Source organism: Oncorhynchus keta, unplaced genomic scaffold (assembly GCF_023373465.1).
Source record: "Oncorhynchus keta strain PuntledgeMale-10-30-2019 unplaced genomic scaffold, Oket_V2 Un_contig_1204_pilon_pilon, whole genome shotgun sequence".
Lineage (NCBI taxonomy): Eukaryota > Metazoa > Chordata > Actinopteri > Salmoniformes > Salmonidae > Oncorhynchus > Oncorhynchus keta.
In genome coordinates this window covers 227,532-252,500 of record NW_026277744.1, presented here as the reverse complement: position 1 = coordinate 252,500, position 24,969 = coordinate 227,532, and the positions used below count along the sequence as shown (strand labels likewise).

The 24,969-nt window shown below is 46.4% G+C and overlaps 1 protein-coding gene across 1 annotated transcript in view; it reads left to right on the top strand.

The window, feature by feature from the left end:
* The first annotated feature begins 3,434 nt into the window (after nt 1–3,434).
* Nucleotides 3,435–24,969, top strand: part of mxi1 (max interactor 1, dimerization protein) — a 44,046-nt gene continuing 22,511 nt past the window's right edge. Inside the window, exons 1-3 of the mRNA XM_052500848.1 lie at nt 3,435–3,945; nt 4,316–4,421; nt 10,300–10,329. Coding sequence (XP_052356808.1) covers nt 3,873–3,945; nt 4,316–4,421; nt 10,300–10,329 — 209 coding nt within the window. The 5' untranslated portion in view covers nt 3,435–3,872. The remainder of the gene's footprint in view (nt 3,946–4,315; nt 4,422–10,299; nt 10,330–24,969) is intronic.

Below are 24,969 nucleotides of genomic sequence, written 5' to 3'. Positions count from 1 at the left end.
AGAGGAGAGAGCTCTGTCTCAACATGTAGGCTATGTACCAGGTAAAAAGAACTATCTCGTGCTGTAAAAAGCTAAAAGGCTCCTGGGAAATGGGCAAAGAATCAAGGGTAATCAGTTCCTTCCATTCCAGGCAGTCACACAAAAAAAATTGAGTACTTTTCCCTCTTTTTCAAAGGAATGCTCCTTCCTGGTTGAAGTTCGAGAAGACTGGAGTTTTTTCTAGCCTATTCAGGCAGGCAATACATCAAAACAAATGTTATTTGTCACATGCGGCGAATACAACAGCTGTAGACCTTACAGTGAAATGCTTACTTACAAGCCCTTAACCAACAATGCAGTTTTAAGAAAAATACCTAAAAGATATTTAAATAAAAGTAACAAATAACTAAAGAGCAGCAGTAAATAACAATAGTGAGGCTATAAACAGGGGGTACCAGTACAGAGTCAATGTGCGGGGGTTAGTCGAGGTAATATGCACATGTAGGTAGAGTTATTAAAGTGGCTATGCATAGGTAATAACAGAGAGTAGCAGCAGAGTAAAGGGGGGGTGTAAATAGTCCGGTAGCCATTTGATTAGATGTTCAGGAGTCTTATGGCTTGGGGGTAGAAGCTGTTTAGAAGCCTCTTGGACCTAGACTTGGTGCTCCGGTACCGCTTGCCGTGTGGTAGCAGAGAGAACAGTCTATGACTAGGATGTCTGGAGTCTGACCATGTTTAGGGCCTTCCTCTGACACTGCCTGGTATAGAGGTCCTGGGTGGCAGGAAGCTTGGCCCCAGCATATTGGGCCGTACGCATTACTCTCTGTAGAGGTGGTCAGAGGCCGAGCAGTTGCCATAGCAGACAGTGATGCAACTGTAGCACATTTTGAGGATCTGAGGACCCATGCCAAACCTTTTCAGTCGACATGTTGCACACACCTGGACCTGGTCCAGAAAGACAACAATAGTCTGAATGTAGACTAAATGAATGGGTGTGTGTGACCTTTCCTCCCAATTGCTGATAATATTAAAGTAATCCTTCATTCACATTACCTCAGTGATGTGAACAAAACAGCCTACATGAGTCAAAAGGAACACCAAAATATAATCGTATTACATAGTGTTTACAGCCACCTTATCCACCAACTCTAATAGTTTTCATTCTGTTGCTATCATAAAGAAATATTGGAGTAATATTGTCTGTAGTCTACAAAATCTGGGGGCCAAAGAGACGTAGAGACAACCGTCGGCAGGAACATACCTTGAAAAGCCGGCGCCAGGACCATGCGGCGTTCATCAGGCAGATGCAGGCTCTCGGTGTGCCCCATGCGCCACAATCCTCCAAGCACCGTTTCGTGCATTGTAACCTGCATTCATAAAAGCCCTATCACCACCAAGAAGCAAAGGAGCCTCTACTGCTAGCTGCCTTTCAGTTTATTTTCCTCCTGGAAAAGTAGCCGGCAAAGCAGTCCAAGTGAACGAAAATGGCCAGAAGTGATAGGCAGAAAAGAGAGTTGAAGAGCGAATATGTGTTTTTGGACTCCGAAACGTCTATGGATCGGCAAGATTTTCATATGTCTAGATGCTCTATCAATGACGTATTCAACTCCAGAGACTGCGCTTCTTCTCCATTGAGTCAGATTGATACTTTTCTGAAAAACGTTCAAGTTTTGCTGGAAGCAGCAAGTTTTATCGAGAACGCCGAGAGGAAGGATGGAAGTAAGTTTATTTTGTGTATCGGTTTCCCCCCAAGTAATATTCAGGGAAACAAGAGTTTCATTGTCAACAGACGCGAGACAACAAAGGGCTGAGTTCATTCAACTGATCTACTTATTATTCTCATGCATTATTATGCACTCGCTCTGATATTGCACTGCACTAATAGCCTAATATTCTGAATGTAATACATGATCTATTACTTTCCCTGTAGCCTAGATTTCTGATATGATTAAGATATATGTATTTTGTTGGTTGTACGTTTTTCTACCCCTCAAAAGCATAATTTGCTTTGCACCTGCTCACTGTAACAATTTCATAATTTATCCTAAATTCCTATTTCACTACATAGGCCTATTTCACCATATAGGCCAGGCCACTGACAAAGCCTAGATTGATTAAACCCCACAATGGTTTGGGGTGTGGGTGCACAGAACATTGCATTGGCCACTACTTTGAGATTAGATATATCTGACCACAGCATCGCAGCGCCCTCCAACTCATTTTTGGGTGACGTCATAGTGCCCCCGCATCCTTCTCTGTCGCCTAAACAGCTCGATTGTTAGGGGGGAGAGATAGGCCTATTGTTAGATGTTTGCACATATTTCAAATAGGATGCTTTTTCTCACTATTTTGACGCTCGCCTAGAGCACCTGGTTTCAGTTGTATTGCTTTATATTTATGTTCATTGTGCAATAGTTTCACAATCTGTAAATCTCAATTTCAAAATGATTTTGTTGATTAGATGCTTCCCTACATTATTAGATTTTTTAAATAAAAAATACTTTCTTTTGTACACTATTTATGTTTCAGGTTATTGCAAAAAGTGTGATATAATAATGTTAAGTTTCAAAGTTACACAAAATGGATTACTATTCTCTTATTATCTAACAAATAAGGAGATCTTTCGTGCAACACTTTCATCTCTTTTTCCTACCCGATTGTTGTTGCTTCCTGATACTTGCGGGTTTTCCACATGGCGCGAAATCCCTTTGTGATTGGTCAAGTGCAAGTTCGCATGAGATGCCTGTCACAAGGTATCACCAATCGAGCGTCTCCTTTGCGGTGATGTAATTTGTTGCTGGGCCTGGCTTCAGTCGGCTGGTACACCCCCACTCTGGTGTTGATTCATGGGACTTGCAGTCTTTTTTTTGCCAGAAATGAATGCGAGAAGAGATATGATCATCAAGAATAGCATACAGACCTGCAGTCCAGTGGACAATATTCATGTTTGATGTATTTGGTCTGGAGTGATCAGTAACCCATTCCTGCTTTTAAACCCATTATAGGCCAGCTAATAACATCTTATAACAACTTAATAACATATGAGTATCAGGCTATTAGAATATGGTTTATTCATATAATTGATCTCTTTCCTTTAAATTTCCAATTAAAAGTAATTATTTCAATAACATGAAACGTTGTACGTGGACCGTAGCACCTTGCAAAGTTTCATAGCAGCCATAGCATAAGGGTCATATATTCAGTGTAAAGATCATATACATATATATATATGACATTTGTAATGTCTTTATTGTTTTGAAACTTCTGTATATGTAATGTTTACTGTTAATTTGTATTGTTTATTTCACTTTTGTATATTATCTACCTCACTTGCTTTGGCAATGTTAACACGTTTCCCATGCCAATAAAGCCCCTTGAATTGATCAGTAGAATAAAGACTACGTGTCCCATAAAGCTTTGCGTCGAGACCAGCCCCCAGCTTGTGCTCGGTCTCCGCCCCTCAGCTGTGGAGCTGGGTAAACAAACTGGGAGTACTGAACACAGGCAGCAGCAGGGACTTTTCAGGCTTTGGGTCGACATTTGATGTAGTTTATATTCATTTTATACCATTTGTAACTGTTCTGAATACTTTGAATACTTTGCCACACTCGTTTTTCGATTTTTGAAACGGCTGAAAACCTGAATCACTAGGCTGCTAGCTACCTGTGTTGCATATTAAAACTGGCCAGATCTTTTTCGACAGGGCTTTTAATTACAGAGCCAGCAAACAAAATAGCTAACAAGACGAAGACATTCATGAAGTAACGTTTTGTGTTATACTCAACGAGGAACAATTATTCCGATTTTGGATCTTGAACCGCAATAGTACCTGTCTTTGAAATAGTATCACAAGTTGTAGAAAGGTTTCGCTAACGTTCGCTAGCTCCAGCAGAATGACGGCAGTGCAGTTGATGAACATCCAGAGGTTATTGGAAGCGGCAGAATATCTTGATAGAAGGGAGAAAGGTATGCAAAATAAAAACACGTTACACATTTGTGGTTAGATTAGTTTAATTTGATTATGTAGGTTAATTTGTGTCGTTTCAGAGTTTTAAATCATTTGCTTGTCATGTTTGACAACTTTAAAATACACCACAGACAAATGTAGCTAGGCTATGTGAGTGTTCTGTGTGTGTGTGTTGATGCTGTTTTCAAGCCTCATCCCCGAAAAACAAACGATTCATTCCGTTAACGGTAGATATGTGGGTGGCATGAGTTGCCCCATATATTCAGATGACCTAGCACCAACATTGTATATATTTTTCCGTTGTTTAGAAAATGCTGCATGTGGTGGGGGACGGTCCAACTCGCCCTAACCACAATTTTATTTCAACAGAGTGTGAACACGGATATGCATCGACGTTTCCGTCGTCAATTCAGAACACGAACTACCAGAGGCAAAATAAATTTCGTAACAAGAAGTTCCACAATAACCATAACAGGTAAGAAAAACTTTTGTTGATCAATAGCTTCAAGCATGCGATGCCAATGTGTTATTTGCCTGGTTATGTATGTTGATCTAAACAAATACATGAACTGTCATTCAGTTGACTTTCTCAATAATAAGCTGAATGACCGATAACAATGCTGCCATAATGTGATATCACTCGACTGTCAGTGCAACGTTGTCGCCTAACCGCTGGTAAAACAAGCCTAGATGTGGTTGCCACAACACCACTTGAGTGTCTTAACCTACTTCTGCCCTCTGTCGCAGCATGTAAGCTCACTTATAGAACATCGTGGCATGTTATAAGCGGGAGTTAACATATATTCAGAGAAATTGTCCAAGCATAAAATATACACGTGGAATAAAGACCGTGTAGCCTACAGAGAGTGAATGTTAGGGCACTCTTTGCTTGGGGCATGGGGTAGCACTAGCAGATCGAGCTGCTATCATCAGCTGATTGTCAAACTGATGGAGGGTAGGGACTGGGAGAAAATCGCATATGGAAAAACAGATGAACACCACCACATGGTTTAAAATGATTTTACGTACAAAACAAATCATACCTGGTTATAATATAGTCCTTATTACAGTCTTACAACTGTTTGCCATTTTACAGTGTTGAAACATTAGTTAATTCTATATGTTGCTATACTCTTGCCAAGCTATAATATTTGGTTACTTTTGTCCCCAACCCCAAAGGGAAAAAGCTCCTATTTGCTGCTGGTGTTGTATGTAGGCAGGCTGGTGTTGTATGTAGGCAGGCTGGTGTTGTATGTAGGCAGGCTGGTGTTATATGTAGGCAGGCTGGTGTTGTATGTAGGCAGGCTGGTGTTATATGTAGGCAGGCTGGTGTTATATGTAGGCAGGCTGGTGTTATATGTAGGCAGGCTGGTGTTATATGTAGGCAGGCTGGTGTTATATGTAGGCAGGCTGGTGTTATATGTAGGCAGGCTGGTGTTATATGGTGGCAGGCTGGTGTTATATGTAGGCAGGCTGGTGTTATATGTAGGCAGGCTGGTGTTGTATGTAGGCAGGCTGGTGTTATATGTAGGCAGGCTGGTGTTATATGTAGGCAGGCTGGTGTTGTATGCAGGCTGGTGTTGTATGTATGTAGGCAGGCTGGTGTTATATGTAGGCAGGCTGGTGTTATATGTAAGGCTGGTGTCATATGTAGCAGGCTGGTGTTGTATGTAGGCAGGCTGGTGTTATATGTAGGCAGGCTGGTGTTATATGTAGGCAGGCTGGTGTTGTATGTAGGCAGGCTGGTGTTATATGTAGGCAGGCTGGTGTTGTATGTAGGCAGGCTGGTGTTATATGTAGGCAGGCTGGTGTTATATGTAGGCAGGCTGGTGTTATATGTAGGCAGGCTGGTGTTATATGTAGGCAGGCTGGTGTTATATGTAGGCAGGCTGGTGTTGTATGTGGTGTTGTATGGCAGGCTGGTGTTATATGTAGGCAGGCTGGTGTTGTATGTAGGCAGGCTGGTGTTGTATGTAGGCAGGCTGGTGTTGTATGTAGGCAGGCTGGTGTTATATGTAGGCAGGCTGGCTGGTGTTGTATGTAGCAGGCTGGTGTTGTATGTAGGCAGGCTGGTGTTATATGTGTAGGCAGGCTGGTGTTGTATGTAGGCAGGCTGGTGTTATATGTAGGCAGGCTGGTGTTATATGTAGGCAGGCTGGTGTTATATGTATATATGTAGGCAGGCTGGTGTTGTATGTTATATGTAGGCTGGTGTTATATGTAGGCTGGTGTTGTATGTAGGCAGGCTGGTGTTATATGTTGGCAGGCTGGTGTTGTATGTAGGCAGGCTGGTGTTGTATGTAGGCAGGCTGGTGTTGTATGTAGGCAGGCTGGTGTTATATGTAGGCAGGCTGGTGTTATATGTAGGCAGGCTGGTGTTGTATGTAGGCAGGCTGGTGTTGTATGTTGTATGCAGGCTGGTGTTATATGTTGGCAGGCTGGTGTTATATGTAGGCAGGCTGGTGTCATATGTAGGCAGGCTGGTGTTATATGTAGGCAGGCTGGTGTTGTATATGTAGGCAGGCTGGTGTTATATGTAGGCAGGCTGGTGTTGTATGTAGGCAGGCTGGTGTTATATGTAGGCAGGCTGGTGTTATATGTAGGCAGGCTGGTGTTATATGTAGGCAGGCTGGTGTTATATGTAGGCAGGCTGGTGTTGTATGTAGGCAGGCTGGTGTTATATGTAGGCAGGCTGGTGTTGTATGTAGGCAGGCTGGTGTTGTATGTAGGCAGGCTGGTGTTATATGTAGGCAGGCTGGTGTTGTATGTAGGCAGGCTGGTGTTATATGTAGGCAGGCTGGTGTTGTATGTAGGCAGGCTGGTGTTATATGTAGGCAGGCTGGTGTTATATGTAGGCAGGCTGGTGTTGTATGTAGGCAGGCTGGTGTTATATGTAGGCAGGCTGGTGTTATATGTAGGCAGGCTGGTGTTGTATGTAGGCAGGCTGGTGTTATATGTAGGCAGGCTGGTGTTATATGTAGGCAGGCTGGTGTTATATGTAGGCAGGCTGGTGTTGTATGTAGGCAGGCTGGTGTTGTATGTAGGCAGGCTGGTGTTGTATGTAGGCAGGCTGGTGTTATATGTAGGCAGGCTGGTGTTATATGTAGGCAGGCTGGTGTTGTATGTAGGCAGGCTGGTGTTGTATGTAGGCAGGCTGGTGTTGTATGTATGGTGTTGTAGTAGCAGGCTGGTGTTGTATGTAGCAGGCTGGTGTTATATGTAGGCAGGCTGGTGTTGTATGTAGGCAGGCTGGTGTTATATGTAGGCAGGCTGGTGTTATATGTAGGCAGGCTGGTGTTATATGTAGGCAGGCTGGTGTTATATGTAGGCAGGCTGGTGTTATATGTAGGCAGGCTGGTGTTGTATGGCTGGTGTTATATGTAGGCAGGCTGGTGTTATATGTAGGCAGGCTGGTGTTATATGTAGGCAGGCTGGTGTTGTATGTGGTGTTATATGTGGTGTTGTAGGCAGGCTGGTGTTGTATGGTGATATGGGCAGGCTGGTGTTATATGTAGGCAGGCTGGTGTTGTATGGTGAATACATAGAACCTTTTAAAAGAATGTCAATGTGGCTTTATGACCCCCCCATTTATATGTGTATTCTGATTATAACTTAAATGTCTATGCAGTTTAATCTAATGTATAAACGTTAGCCTGCACTTCAATAGCCAATCTATTTGAGAAATGACATTCTACAAAGAGCCTTAGACGAGATTGATACTACTGTGCGTAATGCTCTTTCAGAGGAAAATGCATTGAAGACTAGAGGCTGTATAGACTATAATAGCGTAAGGTGGTGTTTTCGGGTTAAGAACATGGACAGACTATTGTCCTCTACTTATACCATCCATCTTATACATCCATCATGGACAGCCAGCCATGATTCAATCCTACTGAGAGACTGAGAGCCTTTTTCATCTTAAACGTGAGAGGAATGAAAAACAGGAACCAACATTTGACTCACAGCTATAGTGTCGCCTAGTTATGCATGGCAACGATAGTGATCAGATTGGCTCCGGTGTGTGTGTGTGGCCAGGTAAGGCCTCATTTGTAGCATGTTGAGGCTTATAGGTGATGGGCTTATCTCACTCTCTCTGTCCCTCTTTCGCCCTATACAGCAGGAACATGTTTATCTCATCTTGCAGGGATCCTCCATTCCTCCATTCAAGTCATCCGTATCTGTTGAGCTATAGCTACAGACATTCTGATCGCTCTCTGATAGCTGATTTGATGTGTCCTGTAACCTACTGTAGAGGGTGATTATACACTATTGTCTACTGTGTAGGCTAGTGCAGCGTTTCCCGAACTCGGTCCTCGGGACCCCAAAGGGTGCACGTTTTGGTTTTTGCCCAAACACTACAAAGCCTGAACCAGGGTTCAAATACTGTTTGAAATGTTTCAAGTAGTTTTAGAGTTAGCTCAACATGATTTCACTATTCAAATACATATCACAAATTTATTTTTTTTTTTTTTTGGGGGGATATCCGGATAGTCAAAATTCTAAATAATCTTGACCAGTGATGCAAAATGCCACAACAGCACACTGTGCACAGTTGTTTTCATGGTGCTGTTTTGTTTTCTGTTGGCCAACAGTAGCCTGGGCTAACAGCAACAGTGGAAGAGGAGTCTGACGCTCGCCATCATGGAAATGATACTGTGTTGTGTATTGATCTAGGTCATGTCTGGTGGACCCTCCGTTGGTGCGTGGCGGGCTGGGGATGTCACTGGTTCAGACTGTTGGTCGTCAGCCGCCATTAGAACAACTCAATAGCAGCAGACACAGTTTGTCTGCATCCCTTTAATAGCTCTCCATCGTTTTTTTTACAGGGGAGAAATAAACTGTCAAGGGCATAAAGATTTAACGTTGTATACGAGACGGCTTTGTACAGTTTATGAGCTGAGCTGTAAATGTTGTGGTATTTACACAAATACATGGAGTCTGGCTCCTGGCTGGCTGGTGGACTATAGGCTCTATAGATAAAAACGTTTTGGATTCATCAAGATACGCTTGTGTGTGTGGTGGGTGTATGTTGTGTGTCCATGAGTGTGTGTGTTGCCTAACACACAGAGCCCAGCACTGCTGTTTATTTATACCACAGAGATGCTAAATGTTTTGGGTGAGGATGACGTTTTTCTACATAATTATTTAAAGTTAGCACAGGAAATTGGTTGCATCTTTGGTCTTGCTCGGCAATGACGGCAGGCTTAGCAGAGACCGGCTTCCCTGGTCCTGAGACCCTGTTAATGAGAAATGACTGTCACAGTTCAGTTGTTAATCCAGTCTTGCATACACAATAAGCACACGAGCAGCAGTGGTGGTAATGTATTCTAATGGAGACATATGGTCTTTTTTATTTACATCAATAATTAAACATAAAAAAAAGGATTTGGAGTCGCTCTGAAGAGGCGCCAACTCCCAGAATCCCTTGTAACCTGGCAGTGTCTTTTTTCCTCCCACTCTGTCTTTCTCCTTCCTCTCTTCCGCGCTCGTCCCTTGTTCCCTGTAGCAGGACAGTCAGCTATCCAATCAGGTCAGCCACTGCAGGCAGAGGCCATTTTTTTGCGTGTGAAAATGTTGCGACTGTAATAGTCCACCTCCAATAAAGAGAAGTGCCTATATGACCTGGGAACCAATAAATGATTCCTCCCTGCGGCGAGTGGGTTGAGGAGCTGAGGAGGAGTTTGTTTAAAAAGACACACATACTCTCATACACACACACACACACACTGGGCGGGCAGGCAGGCCATTTAGGCCAAGGCAGGAGGGCCTGATTATCTTCAATGTGTTGCCATACAAAGAGGCTCTTAGGGGACCAGCTGAATCACTTTGCATTATTAACACAGCACTGAGTCTGAGGCCTGGACTCACACACACACACGCCACACTCAGACAGCCATATACATGGGGCTACATGGGCTATGCACTGTTGGAGGAAGAGGAGGTTGAAGTGTGTGACGATACAGGCCCGTTGTATGGGACTGAAGCCTGGCCGGGCGTATCGACCAAACGCACAGTTCATAGTGCACACTGACTCTCAGGCACGGTCTTGGTATGGTACATCACAGTCCATCTGGCCCGTGTGTGTGTGTTGTTGGTTTGTACAGTACTTCTCAATTGGGATGAATTGATCAGTCCAATTCATTCTAATCAGACCAAGTCAAAGTAAGTGCAGTATTCCACCAATACACTGTCGCCCTCAACTGAATCCGTGGCTGTTTGTTAAAATAGAGTCAATAGGCCTATTGACTTTTGAATTGAAGCTTGTTTAATTATTGGATGTGTTGAAATGTCACAGGTCTTTGCGATGTGTTGGTTCCTTGGTTAACAAGTTCCTTTCTTGTTTTTCTGTGCAGGTCTACACATAATGAGTTGGAGAAGAACAGGTGAGTTGGTCTTTACTTTTCATACTTATTAGACTTAAAACAAAAAGTAAACTTGTCCAGATCTATACTGAAAAGTCCAACTAGCCCCTCAAATTGCACTGAAAAAGCACTTGCTCTTAGCTTGCCAGTTTGGAGCTTTCCACCAGGCAACTTTACCCAGCAACAGGTTATTAAAACCAACAGTAAGATTTGACCTAGTTCCTCTTAATCTAAGGACATTCCCTTCCTCTCTCCTATACTCCGCCTCTCTCTCTCTGCCCTCTCTTTCTCTCTCTCTGAGTTGTCTCTATCTCTGCCCTTTCTCTCTCTCAATCTCTATGCCCTCTCTCTCTCTACCCTCCCTCCTCTCTCTCTCTCTACCCTCCCTCCTCCTCTCTCTCTCTACCCTCCCTCCCTCCTCCTCTCTCTCTCTCTTCCCTCCCCTCTCTCTCTCTCTCTGCCCCTCTCTCTCTCTCTGCCCTCCCTCTCTCTCTCTGCCCTCCCTCTCTCTCTCTCTGCCCCCTCTCTCTCTGTCCTCTCTCTTCTCTCCCTCCTCTCTCTCTCTCTTCCCTCCCCCTCTCTCTCTCTCTGCCCCCCTCTCTCTCTCTGCCCTCCCTCTCTCTCTCTCTGCCCCCTCTCTCTCTCTGCCCTCCCTCTCTCTCTCTCTGCCCCCTCTCTCTCTGTCCTCTCTCTTCTCTCCCTCCTCTCTCTATGTTGAGTCTCCACTGTACAGTACATTGGGTTCACTACTCTACAGTACATTGGGTTATGCAATGGGGCCATTGCTAAGGGCTTTGAGTTACACAGTTACAGCTAGGCAGGGCAGGGTAGGGTGCAAGCACAGCAGACTGGGCCTGTAACCAGAGGCATTTGCAGCGTCTCAAATGGCACCCTATTCCCTATAAAGTGTAATACTTTTCATCCGGCCCCATAGGGCACTATATAGGGAATATGGTACAATTTAGTCCCTTGTCAAAAATAGTGCACTGCTTAGTAAATAGGGTGCCATTTCAGACACACCCGGGGTTTCATGGTTGCTTTGTACAGACAGAACACAGTGGATCCTTAGAAGCCCTTATCAGATTTGGAATTCATCCGCTCACTTTGGAGTGTTTAGGCTTCATCAATCGCCTGACAGGAGAGGAAGGTCTGGAAGGGTTCACCTGGAAACCATCAATAATACGAGGCTACGGAGGATTTCTAGTAAAAACAAGCCCACTCATCTCATAATGTAGCCACAAGCAATCCGTTTAATTACATACCACCTCCTTATTTATTTTGTGACTTTTCTAAATGACAGGGACATTGGAAGAGGAGATGTGTTGGATGACCAACTAACTAGTTAAACAGACATGGTTATGATGTCATATAATCTCATGACTGTCCTGTGTTCTTGTGATACCATGCCATCCTACCATCCTGCCACAGAGACTGGTTCTGGCAGATAGTGCCCACATGGCTTTGCATCGTCAGTGCTGATGCAGCGTGTGGCTCTGTGTGGGTTGTGGCCGAGATAAGTGATGAGGAGACGTACAGATGTAGGATCTTCATTTGAGCCAGTTCGCTACAGCAGGAAAATAATCCTGCAGCAATTTAAAATGTGAATGAATATGTGGATTATAATTAATGGATGTTTTTGTAAGGGAAATGAAGTTTGAAATGTCAAAGTGGAAATTACAAACGTCAGAAGCCTTTTTAAACCTCAAATACACTACAAGTGAAAAATAAAAAATAAAATAAAAAGGGAAGATATCCTACGACAGGGTGATCAAATTAAGCTCCTACATCTGAGGGCTTTTACCGGTGTAACTAGGTGATGTGCTTGCCTAGCTGGGTTGGAACATCCCCTGCTCAGTGCAGTATGCTGAAACAGCACTGTAGCAGCCAAGTGCACCTGCTAGTTGCTGTTGACAAGGTCTTCAACCTACCACATGACATTTAGACCTAGGCCACAGCGAGTGGTGTTGTTGCAGGGTAGATTAAGCCTAAAACAAATCAATATTAAATGAGAGAAATTAGTTTAATTCATGGGAGCAATCGTAAACCGGCCCTTTAAGAAAAAACATGAAAACTCTGAATATAACTTCTAATCCCTATATTTGCATGCTGTAAGCAAATAACGTACTTTATATGTCACGGGCCTAACAAGCCCGTTTGGCAGCGAATTGTCCAAGCCAGCCGCGCTGCACTCTGGATTCTGGCATGGAACACTCACCAGTTCCATTTTGTCAAGTTTATCAAACAGACTAGTTCCATTCCATTCTTCTTGCTACCGCAGCAGGTCCGTGAGGTGATAACCCTGTAGTGACAGGGCCGTGCGGCAGACAGAGATGACAGGGTAGGAGATGAAAGGGACCTGAAACCCAGAAACCACATTCCAGATGCTCACATACTGTAGCAACAGCCTCCACCGCCACCAGACTAGATAACGCCTCGGTTTCACCTTCTTTGATTATTTAGCTGCCTCTTATAAACCAGCTCATACATGCAGATGTGAAGTTATAGACTACTGCATTAGAGACAGAGTTTAAACTGGTTGGTTTAGCTTGTTTCTTAGGGTATTCTGGGTGCTTCCCAAAACATCACTTAACATTACACAAAACAAATAGTACCTAAGACAAATTATAAACTGGGTGGTTTGAGCCCTGAGTACAGATTGGCTGAAAGCCGAGGTACATTTGAAGTCGGAAGTTTACATCCACTTAGGTTGGAGTTATTTAAACTCGTTTTTCAACAACTCAACAAATTTCTTGTTAACAAACTATAGTTTTGGCAAGTCGGTTAGGACATCTACTTTGAGCATGACACAAGTTCATCTCTACAAACAACAGTACGCAAGTATAAACACCCTGGGAACACGCAGCCGGCATACCGCTCAGGAAGGAGACTCGTTCTATCTCCTAGAGATGAATGTACTTTGGTGTGAAAAGTGCAAATCAATCCCAGAACAACAGCAAAGGACCTTGTGAAGATGCTGGAGGAAACGGGTATAAAAGTATCTATATTCACAGTAAAACAAGTCCTATATTGACATAACCTGAAAGGCCGCTCAGCAAGGAAGAAGCCACTGCTCCAAAACCGCCATAAAAAAGCCAGACTACGGTTTGCAACTGCACATGGGGACAAAGATCGTACTTTTTGGAGAAATGTCCTCTGGTCTGATGAAACAAAAATAGAACTGTTTGGCCATAATGACCATTGTTATGTTTGGAGGAAAAAGGGGGATGCTTGCAAGCCGAAGAACACCATCCCAACAGTGAAGCATGGCGGTGGCAGCATCATGTTGTGGGAGTGCTTTGCTGCAGCAGGGACTGGAGCACTTCACAAAATAGATCATGAGGGAAGAAAATTATGTGGATATATTGAAGCAACATCTCAAGACATCAGTCGGGAAGTTAAAGCTTAATTCTTACTGTTCTAATTACATTGGTAACCAGTTTATAATAGCAATAAGGCACCTCAGGGGTGCCACGGCTAAGGGCTGTATTGTCCATATATCACACCGCCTCAGGCCTAATTGCTTAATTATACCATTCGATTGTTTGATTGTGGGGTGCTTCCTTGCTAGAGTAGTATGTCAGTTAGCATTTTGCTTACCAAATAGCCTAGCCCCTAATGCACCAGTTAGTATTCTACTAACTAAACCCTACCATTAGCTTGTTTGCTATGCGTGATGCTAGGCTAAGTATTGTATGTACGGTATACATGCTGCTAGTGAGGGATTCAATGACCGTAGTCCCTATCGAACCAGCTGTGTGTTCAACTGGCCATGTTGTTTTATAATGTCTCTGTTTATGGGTAATCAAGAGGGCCAGGCTTTTACTCTGGGACATAAATCTAGGGATGCCGTCTCTCTCACCCCTCCCTATTCATTTCATATTGTGTATTAGGCCAATAATACACCAGACAATATTAAAAACTCCCTAAATGATATTGGTGCTGGTGTTTGGGTGGCGCTGATGAAATGATATTTAGTTTTGACCCTCTACGCTTTATGACAACGGGTTGTGCAAACAGACTCTCTCTTACACGCCTTTCAGAAAACAGATGTCTGTGGTATATTAAGGGTACAATCTGCAATATTTACTGCAGTTCAATTGCCATTTCAATTACCCACTACCCAATTACCCACTACCCAATTACCCACTACCCAATTACCCACTACCCAATTTCCCACTACCCAATTACCCACTACCCAATTACCCACTACCCAATTTCCCACTACCCAATTACCCACTACCCATTGATTGTTGAAGTGGTCAGGGCTGCCATAGGAGTTCAGGGTTGTCCCTTTGCACTCATCTTTTCCCCATTGCGTCTGTCTGTCTGCCCTTTGGTGGCATCCTGTCTGGTAAGGATGTGCATCGTTCCCTTTCAAAGTGAATCGATACGTATCTAGATACATCGGCTCTGATACAGGAATGATATGTTTTGGTTTGAAACAATTTGTTGCGATTGTGGATTGATGAGAGAATGATACGATACACCAACATTTTCCATTCTAAATTCAAAACTGCTGCTGATGGAGCCCATAAGCTGAGTGTGTGTGTGTGTGTGTGTGTGTGTGTGTGTGTGTGTGTGTGTGTGTGTGTGTGTGTGTGTGTGTGTGTGTGTGTGTGTGTGTGTGTGTGTGTGTGTGTGTGTGTGTGTGTGTGTGTGTGTGTGTGTGTGTGATGTATGTCTATGGTGTATACTATGTAGGCCTCTGATCTGAACCATAAGGGAGACTAGGCGTCTACCACCCCACTATCAGATTAGGGGGGGTAATGTGTGTGTGTGTAAGTGATGTATGTCTATGGTGTATACTATGTAGGCCTCTGATCTGAACCATAAGGGAGACTAGGCGTCTACCACCCCACTATCAGATTAGGGGGGGTAATGTGTGTGTGTGTAAGTGATGTATGTCTATGGTGTATACTATGTAGGCCTCTGATCTGAACCATAAGGGAGACTAGGCGTCTACCACCCCACTATCAGATTAGGGGGGTAATGTGTGTTTTGTACCGTCACTGTGTTTGAGCCAGTAATGTCAAATCTCCAAATCCAATGGTTTTCACCGCTTGGACGTTTTTAAGTGAGCTTCTTTTCTCCTTCTGCAGATAAGAGTTGTGTCTCTTGCTAACTTGCTTCTATTCTGGTCAAACAGAACTTTCAACAGTGCATAGATAACAATAACCGAGCAAATTCCACAGGTTGTCACGCAACTAATAAAGCCTAATGTTTGCGCAAGATCAGCTGCCTACCAAGCTGGGCACAGTGAGCAGTTTGACAAGGCTTGGTTGTTCTGCATGAAAAACAACCTGTAGGTCAATGACTGTCAACACAGTAACAGGCTCAGTTTGACACTGAAGGAGAGGACGCATCAGTTGTCACAAAATATGCGAGGTATTTTCAGAAGGTAAAAACTAATATGAGCAGAACATTGTAGAGAACCGGCGATTCGTTACGTTTGAATACATTTTCTGACCGATGAATGCTACATTTGAATCGGTTCTGAATCGGCTACAGTCTTATCTTAATCATTTGAATCAGTCTTATCTTAATCATTTGAATGGGGAATGGTGCGTATCGATGACTTGTTACATCCCTACTGCCTGGTGTTTGTTTTGGCTGGCCCACAGTCTGATGAGAATGGCCATGGCTCATTACCAGGGGACTTTGGAATGGTGTGGGACAGAATGACGGCTGCTTCTGTTGTCACTCAAAACATTTCTTTGTGTCTGCATTTCTTTGTGTCTGCTCGTGTTATATATTGGATAGCATGCATGTGATGTTCTGAACAATGCTGATGAAGCTTCTAATATAAAACTATGCCATGGCATTGTTGAATACTCGTTTCTGATTGGCTTGAAGGGCATTCTAGAGTGTGTATTATTCCCCTATAACACACAGTATATCAGCATGGTGGTATGTAATGGCTTTAGTTCATTCTTACATGTTCTGTGTTTGAGCTGCTTTTAAAAGCAAGCTAGGACTGATGGTTTGGTTAGTGTAATTACCAAGTCTTATTTGTTTGGTTACCAAGGCAACTACTGTAGCTATCTAGTTAACTAAGCTACTTCAGTGGAGGTTAAACACATTTCTACATACAAATACAAATGAACACATTTGTAGCTGCAAATGTGTTAAATTATAGCCATGGTATAAAAGAGGTAGTCAACTCTGGGTTCTGTGCGTCCTCTGGTCAGTTTCACTCCGTGGACGGTCAGTTTCACTCCGTGGACGGTCAGTTTCACTCCGTGGACGTTCAGTTTCACTCCGTGGACGTTCAGTTTCACTCCGTGGACGTTCAGTTTCACTCCGTGGACGGTCAGTTTCACTCCGTGGACGGTCAGTTTCACTCCGTGGACGTTCAGTTTCACTCCGTGGACGTTCAGTTTCACGCCGTGGACGTTCAGTTTCACTCCGTGGACGTTCAGTTTCACTCCGTGGACGTTCAGTTTCACTCCGTGGACGGTCAGTTTCACTCCGTGGACGTTCAGTTTCACTCCGTGGACGTTCAGTTTCACTCCGTGGACGGTCAGTTTCACTCCGTGGACGTTCAGTTTCACTCCGTGGACGTTCAGTTTCACTCCGTGGACGTTCAGTTTCACTCCGTGGACGTTCAGTTTCACTCCGTGGACGGTCAGTTTCACTCCGTGGACGTTCAGTTTCACGCTCCGTGGACGGTCAGTTTCACTCCGTGGACGTTCAGTTTCACTCCGTGGACGGTCAGTTTCACTCCGTGGACGGTCAGTTTCACTCCGTGGACGGTCAGTTTCACTCCGTGGACGGTCAGTTTCACTCCGTGGACGGTCAGTTTCACTCCGCGGACGGTCAGTTTCACTCCGCGGACGGTCAGTTTCACTCCGCGGACGGTCAGTTTCACTCCGTGGACGTTCAGTTTCACTCCGTGGACGGTCAGTTTCACTCCGTGGTTTCACTCCGGTTCAGTTTCACTCCGTGGACGGTCAGTTTCACTCCGTGGACGGTCAGTTTCACTCCGCGGACGGTCAGTTTCACTCCGCGGACGGTCCAGTTTCACTCCGTGGACGTTCAGTTTCACTCCGCGGACGGTCAGTTTCACTTTCACCCGCGGACGGTCAGTTTCACTCCGCGGACGTTCAGTTTCACTCCGCGGACGGTCCGTTTCACTCCGCGGACGGTCCGTTTCACTCCGCGGACGTTCCTCCTTCACTCCGTGGACGGTCAGTTTCACTCCGCGGACGTTCAGTTTCACTCCGTGGACGGTCAGTTTCACTCCGCGGACGGTCAGTTTCACTCCGCGGACGGTCAGTTTCACTCCGTGGACGTCAGTTTCACTCCGCGGACGGTCAGTTTCACTCCGTGGACGTTCAGTTTCACTCCGTGGACGTTCAGTTTCACTCCGTGGACGGTCAGTTTCACTCCGCGGACGGTCAGTTTCACTCCGCGGACGTTCAGTTTCACTCCGCGGACGGTCAGTTTCACTCCGCGGACGGTCAGTTTCACTCCGCGGACGGTCAGTTTCACTCCGTGGACGGTCAGTTTCACTCCGGTCAGTTTCTCTCCGCCGGCGCGTAATGGAACACACTTTCCACGTCGTTCATTATTTTCCATTGGATGCATTGCCCCTCATTGATTATCCCTTATGTGTTGCATTCAATTGAACATAAGTTCAGAAGAACCTCATGTCTTCTCTCAGTGGAGTATTCAGAATGACTTTAGGGGAGCACAATAAGACAATGAGACACAATACCAAAGTCGTGACTTCACATTTACAGCTGTTTTTGTCTTTTGGCCCAGGCTTTAGTACTCTCACGTGCTCAGGCCTACATCCTTCATGGCGTGTGAGAGCATAGTTTGCCCCAATTCTCCTCTGACCATAGCAACAACAATACCCACCCTCCCTGTTGTCAGGTCTTGCAGCCAGCCCCAAACTGGCCCTAGTTGGGCTTCATCCCAAATTGCAACATATTCCCTATATAGGGCACTACCCTATCGGCTCTGGTCAAAAGCAGTGCACTAAATAGGGAATAGCATGCGATTTGGGACCTATTTGTTCCTAGTCAACCAACTTGATGCCTTGTAAGCTTTTCTTGGCTCAGAAAAGCAGCTTAAGGGACTTGATCTTTGGTCTGGTGAGCACAGCAGAGTCAGAGTGGAGCACAGCAGAGTCAGAGTGGAGCACAGCAGAGTCAGAGTGGAGCACAGCAGAGTCAGAGTGGAGCACAGCAGAGTCAGGGTGGAGCACAGCAGAGTCAGAGTGGAGCACAGCAGAGTCAGCGTGGAGCACAGCAGAGTCAGAGTGGAGCACAGCAGAGTCAGAGTGGAGCACAGCAGAGTCAGCGTGGAGCACAGCAGAGTCAGCGTGGAGCACAGCAGAGTCAGCGTGGAGCACAGCAGAGTCAGCGTGGAGCACAGCAGAGTCAGCGTGGAGCACAGCAGAGTCAGGGTGGAGCACAGCAGAGTCAGCGTGGAGCACAGCAGAGTCAGTGTGGAGCACAGCAGAGTCAGAGTGGAGCACAGCAGAGTCAGTTTCAGCGTGGAGCACAGCAGAGTCAGCGTGGAGCACAGCAGAGTCAGCGTGGAGCACAGCAGAGTCAGGGTGGAGCACAGCAGAGTCAGGGTTGAGCACAGCAGAGTCAGTGTGGAGCACAGCAGAGTCAGGGTGGAGCACAGCAGAGTCAGGGTGGAGCACAGCAGAGTCAGGTGGAGCACAGCAGAGTCAGGTGGAGCACAGCAGAGTCAGTGTGGAGCACAGCAGAGTCAGCGTGGAGCACAGCAGAGTCAGAAGGAGCACAGCAGAGTCAGGTGGAGCACAGCAGAATCAGGGTGGAGCACAGCAGAGCCAGGGTGGAGCACAGCAGAGCCAGGGTGGAGCACAGCAGAGTCAGGGTGGAGCACAGGAGTCAGGGTGGAGCACAGCAGAGCCAGGGTGGAGCACAGCAGAGTCAGGGTGGAGCACAGCAGAGTCAGGGTGGAGCACAGCAGAGTCAGGGTGGAGCACAGCAGAGTCAGTGTGGAGCACAGCAGAGTCAGGGTGGAGCACAGCAGAGTCAGGGTGGAGCACAGCAGAGTCAGGGTGGAGCACAGCAGAGTCAGGGTGGAGCACAGCAGAGTCAGGGTGGAGCACAGCAGAGTCAGAGTGGAGCACAGCAGAGTCAGTGTGGAGCACAGCAGAGTCAGAGTGGAGCACAGCAGAGTCAGGGTGGAGCACAGCAGAGTCAGGGTGGAGCACAGCAGAGCCAGGGTGGAGCACAGCAGAGTCAGGGTGGAGCACAGCAGAGTCAGGGTGGAGCACAGCAGAGCCAGGGTGGAGCACAGCAGAGCCAGGGTGGAGCACAGCAGAGTCAGGGTGGAGCACAGCAGAGTCAGGGTGGAGCACAGCAGAGTCAGGGTGGAGCACAGCAGAGTCAGAGTGGAGCACAGCAGAGTCAGGGTGGAGCACAGCAGAGTCAGGGTGGAGCACAGCAGAGTCAGGGTGGAGCACAGCAGAGTCAGCGTGGAGCACAGCAGAGTCAGCGTGGAGCACAGCAGAGTCAGAGTGGAGCACAGCAGAGCCAGGGTGGAGCACAGCAGAGTCAGGGTGGAGCACAGCAGAGTCAGGGTGGAGCACAGCAGAGTCAGGGTGGAGCACAGCAGAGTCAGGGTGGAGCACAGCAGAGTCAGGGTGGAGCACAGCAGAGTCAGGGTGGAGCACAGCAGAGCCAGGGTGGAGCACAGCAGAGTCAGAGTGGAGCACGTGCTGGGGGCTGGAGCACTTTCCCCTCTGGTCAGCCAGAGCCGCTACTCTAGGCGAGGCTATGCTAACCGCTAACTTCTGTGTTTGGTAAAAGAGTTCAATAGTCATTTCTAAGCGTTAGCATTAGCAAAGCTAGCAAAGTTATATTCTGTTATAGGAGTTAGTTAGCAGTTAGCATAGTGTAGCATTAGCTGATCTGGCTGTGAGAGTGTGCAGGGTGAATAGAGACAGAGAACACCTGTCTTACGAAGGACCTGACTCTGAATGACACATATTTAGCCAATCGCGTGCACTTATCCACTCACATACACAAACCTAGATGTACTGTGTACACACAGTCCTACATCAGCTCATTACACACACACACACTCTGTGGAGGAGACACAGGAGAATCTCTAGGTCATCCTCATTACGCACGTCTTTCTGACTGCCCTACATTCTCCCTCTGCTGAGTCGCTCTGTAAGAGCACGCTGGTTTAGTGAACACACACACACACCCTCCAGCTGGATTAGGTGCCGGACACTCGTCCTTTCTTACCTGACCTTTGACTCCGGATATCTTTTCACCTCCTTGTTGTGCCCTTACACAGGGGATGTTTGTGTTTATACAGGATATTTGCATTAGCACGTACAGCATTCCAAGATGTGCAGGATACGGGAGGGCCAGTTTGTTCCGGGATTACACACTGATGTGTGTTTAGAAGGATAGAAATAGAAACGTGTGTTGATTTGTTTTTGGAATATCTCCCTGATAAGTCTGTAAAAAGCTTTCAAATGACACAAATTGATGCCGACAGTGCTTTCAATCAAATCTCTCCCTCTTTCGCCTTTTACCACAACTAAATACCTTATGTGGTGGCATTTTAACAAGCACCCCGTAACGATCGTGGGTCACGCTTCTTGACAATCCAAACCCACATCCCAAGGGGCTGTTTAGTTGGAGTGTTCCAGGACGGAATGCACTAATGTTCCGTTCTCTCCGCTACTGCTGCTGCTGCTAGTCTAGATGTGTGTCCCAACTGGCACCCTATTACCTATGGGCCTTGGTCAAAAGTAGTGCACTGCATAGGGAATCGGGTGCTATTTGGGACGCACCCTAGAGAAGCGTGTCAGTCGGTTAGCATTCCAGCTAACCAAATCATCCAACGTTAAAGGAAGAACTAGAAGCCTGTTGGAAATGAACCACCTCAATAAATCTGTCTGGGGTCTATATTTAGACAGCTAGAGGGGAAACTGCTCCGTTTCCACCAATCATGGATTTTTAAGGATTGTTGCCCTCCAATCAAAATGCGGTATCTTCTGACGCCATCATATCCTTCCTGGTTGGTTTGCGTGGGCGGCGGAGTGTCATTGTTTACAGTTAGTGGTCCGGAACAGGGACAGAGCTTATAGGGTCCTGGGTTGGTGAACTACTGTATCTAGACTCTGTTACAAGGCAGGGTTAAGTGGATATGCTTTTAGGCTTTGAGGCGGGGGTGGAGAGACAGCTGTGTGTGTGTACAGTATTAGCATAAACCAGAGCAGCGTGAGATGAGAGAGGATAGCAGGGATAGCAGAAGGACAGTTGTGCCCCAGAAGCCAACATCTGGTTGGTTGGATGTCGGAGGGATCTCCCTTGGTTTTAGCTGTTTCAGCCCAAAGCGGTGTTTTAGGACAGTAAAGCCTTCTGGGTATTGGAGTTTAATCTAAAGCTCCTCTGACCTCAGGTCACTATAGAAGGGGGGATGGAGGCATGGGAAGATAGGGAGGCATGGGACGAGAAGGAGGGATGGATGGGGGGTGATAGAGAAGAGAAAGAGATGAATGGATGGAAGAAGGGGAAGCAGGGAACGATAAAGGAAGGGAAAGGGGTCACCGTGGAGATAGAGATTGAGGAGGGAATGCCACACTTCTTGTTTTGAGTAGTAGAGGGTTTGTGGACGCCAGAATCACATGGGTCTGCTCTCTCTCTCTCCCGTCCCTCCCCTCTCTCCACCCCTCCATCCCTCTCTCCAGTGGACCAGATTAAAAGCTACAGAGCAGAGTGATATTAGGCACGTGTGTTAGTGATGGGCTTCAGCTCCAGCCCCTTAGTCCCAGTCTCACTGGGGCCCTGCCTGCTATACCCTCCTGGACACTGCACAGCTGGCCTGCAGAACCCCCTCCTCTACCTCTAGTCATCCCCCACTCTGACTATTTCTAACTCTCTCTCTCTCTCTCAATGCAAAAGTCCAACGCAAGTGACATAGACAATAAATCAGTATGTCTCTCTTTCACATGCCTACTTTTCTCTCTTTCTTCAAGCTCTCTCTTTCTCTTTCACTCACTTGGTTTTTAGTTTTTACTGTACACCAGCTCTCTATCCTTACATTCCACCCTCTCTTCTCTCGTGATGTTTCCTTCTCAACCCTCCCTCTCCGTGTTGCTCTGTTGCCATGCGTCATTGCAGATTCCTCTCTGTGGTTTGCCATGGGTTCAGTGAGCAGGCGTGACGTGAGGTGGAACAGACTACGGTGTATATCTGCCCGACAATTATCCTACAATTGGATTTATTTACCAACCAACCCTCTGCTGTGTGAGTGAGTGATGTGGTGCGGGGTTCCCCGATATTCCAGGTGTCCCGTGTTGATTCATCCCAGTGGTTTTGAACGCAGTTCCACTGTGGCTCCAGACTAAACAACCCAGTGGTTCTGAACGCAGTTCCACTGTGGCTCCAGACTAAACAACCCAGTGGTTCTGAACGCAGTTCCACTGTGGCTCCAGACTAAACAACCCAGTGGTTTTGAACGCAGTTCCACTGTGGCTCCAGACTAAACAACCCAGTGGTTTTGAACGCAGTTCCACTGTGGCTCCAGACTAAACAACCCAGTGGTTTTGAACGCAGTTCCACTGTGGCTCCAGACTAAACAACCCAGTGGTTCTGAACGCAGTTCCACTGTGGCTCCAGACTAAACATCCCAGTGGTTTTGAACGCAGTTCCACTGTGGCTCCAGACTAAACATCCCAGTGGTTTTGAACGCAGTTCCACTGTGGCTCCAGACTAAACAACCCAGTGGTTTTGAACGCAGTTCCACTGTGGCTCCAGACTAAACATCCCAGTGGTTTTGAACGCAGTTCCACTGTGGCTCCAGACTAAACAACCCAGTGGTTTTGAACGCAGTTCCACTGTGGCTCCAGACTAAACAACCCAGTGGTTTTGAACGCAGTTCCACTGTGGCTCCAGACTAAACATCCCAGTGGTTTTGAACGCAGTTCCACTGTGGCTCCAGACTAAACATCCCAGTGGTTTTGAACGCAGTTCCACTGTGGCTCCAGACTAAACAACCCAGTGGTTTTGAACGCAGTTCCACTGTGGCTCCAGACTAAACATCCCAGTGGTTTTGAACGCAGTTCCACTGTGGCTCCAGACTAAACAACCCAGTGGTTCTGAACGCAGTTCCACTGTGGCTCCAGACTAAACAACCCAGTGGTTTTGAACGCAGTTCCACTGTGGCTCCAGACTAAACAACCCAGTGGTTTTGAACGCAGTTCCACTGTGGCTCCAGACTAAACATCCCAGTGGTTTTGAACGCAGTTCCACTGTGGCTCCAGACTAAACAACCCAGTGGTTTTGAACGCAGTTCCACTGTGGCTCCAGACTAAACAACCCAGTGGTTTTGAACGCAGTTCCACTGTGGCTCCAGACTAAACAACCCAGTGGTTTTGAACGCAGTTCCACTGTGGCTCCAGACTAAACAACCCAGTGGTTTTGAACGCAGTTCCACTGTGGCTCCAGACTAAACATCCCAGTGGTTTTGAACGCAGTTCCACTGTGGCTCCAGACTAAACATCCCAGTGGTTTTGAACGCAGTTCCACTGTGGCTCCAGACTACACAACCCAGTGGTTTTGAACGCAGTTCCACTGTGGCTCCAGACTAAACAACCCAGTGGTTTTGAACGCAGTTCTACTGTGGCTCCAGACTAAACATCCCAGTGGTTTTGAACGCAGTTCCCCTGTGGCTCCAGACTAAACATCCCAGTGGTTTTGAACGCAGTTCCACTGTGGCTCCAGACTAAACATCCCAGTGGTTGTCGGGACGGATCCGCAGGATGTGCTGCTCTCGACCAGCCAATCAAATCTCAAAGGGATGAAGAAGTCTAAAAAGTGAATGATTGATAGCCAGAAGAGAGAGACACACACACACACACACACACACACACACACACACACACACACACACACACACACACACACACACACACACACACACACACACACACACACACACACACACACACACACACACACTGAATACCACCATACCCACACACTCAAAGTGATAAATCTCACCTCCACAGAATAGCTATATTCCCAATGTTTCTCTGTCATTCCGACATGGAATTTGGGTCACCATCCGACTTAATTCCGAGAGGGAATTCCGACTCCCAAGACTTACTAATCAGCCTCTCAGATCCCCAGTGAGTGCAGTAGGCTGTTACACACTTCTACAGTGAACACATTCCACATTCCTTTCATTCTTCAGTGCTGTTTGTTGCATATATAACAATTGCCTGTCAGTGAAGAACTCAAAAGGACGATTGTCCTCACAGGACGTCCCCGACTCAGAAGACAGCGAAGGAGGGATCTCTCTCTTTCTCTCATTTACTATGTACCAGTCTAAGAGTCCCAGATCGTTTCTTTCTGTCACTAGTCAGCTAGACAGGCTTCATGTCCTTGTGTTTGTTGTCTTTTGTCCTATTGGCTTAATGAGGGTTTTCACTATACAAGGATGTTGTCTATGTTATCTCGACCGCGAAGAGCTGGAGCACTCTGTCTTTAGTAGCCCAGCTAACGACGCAACGTTCCATACATTTCTGTAGGCTTCAGATGCTAGTTTCTGGGCAGATTACACAGAGACGGACGAGTTCGATCTTTAATGACGGTCTCTCCCTCCTCTCTCTCTCTCTTTTTCCCCCTCTCTGTTTCTCCCCACCTCTCC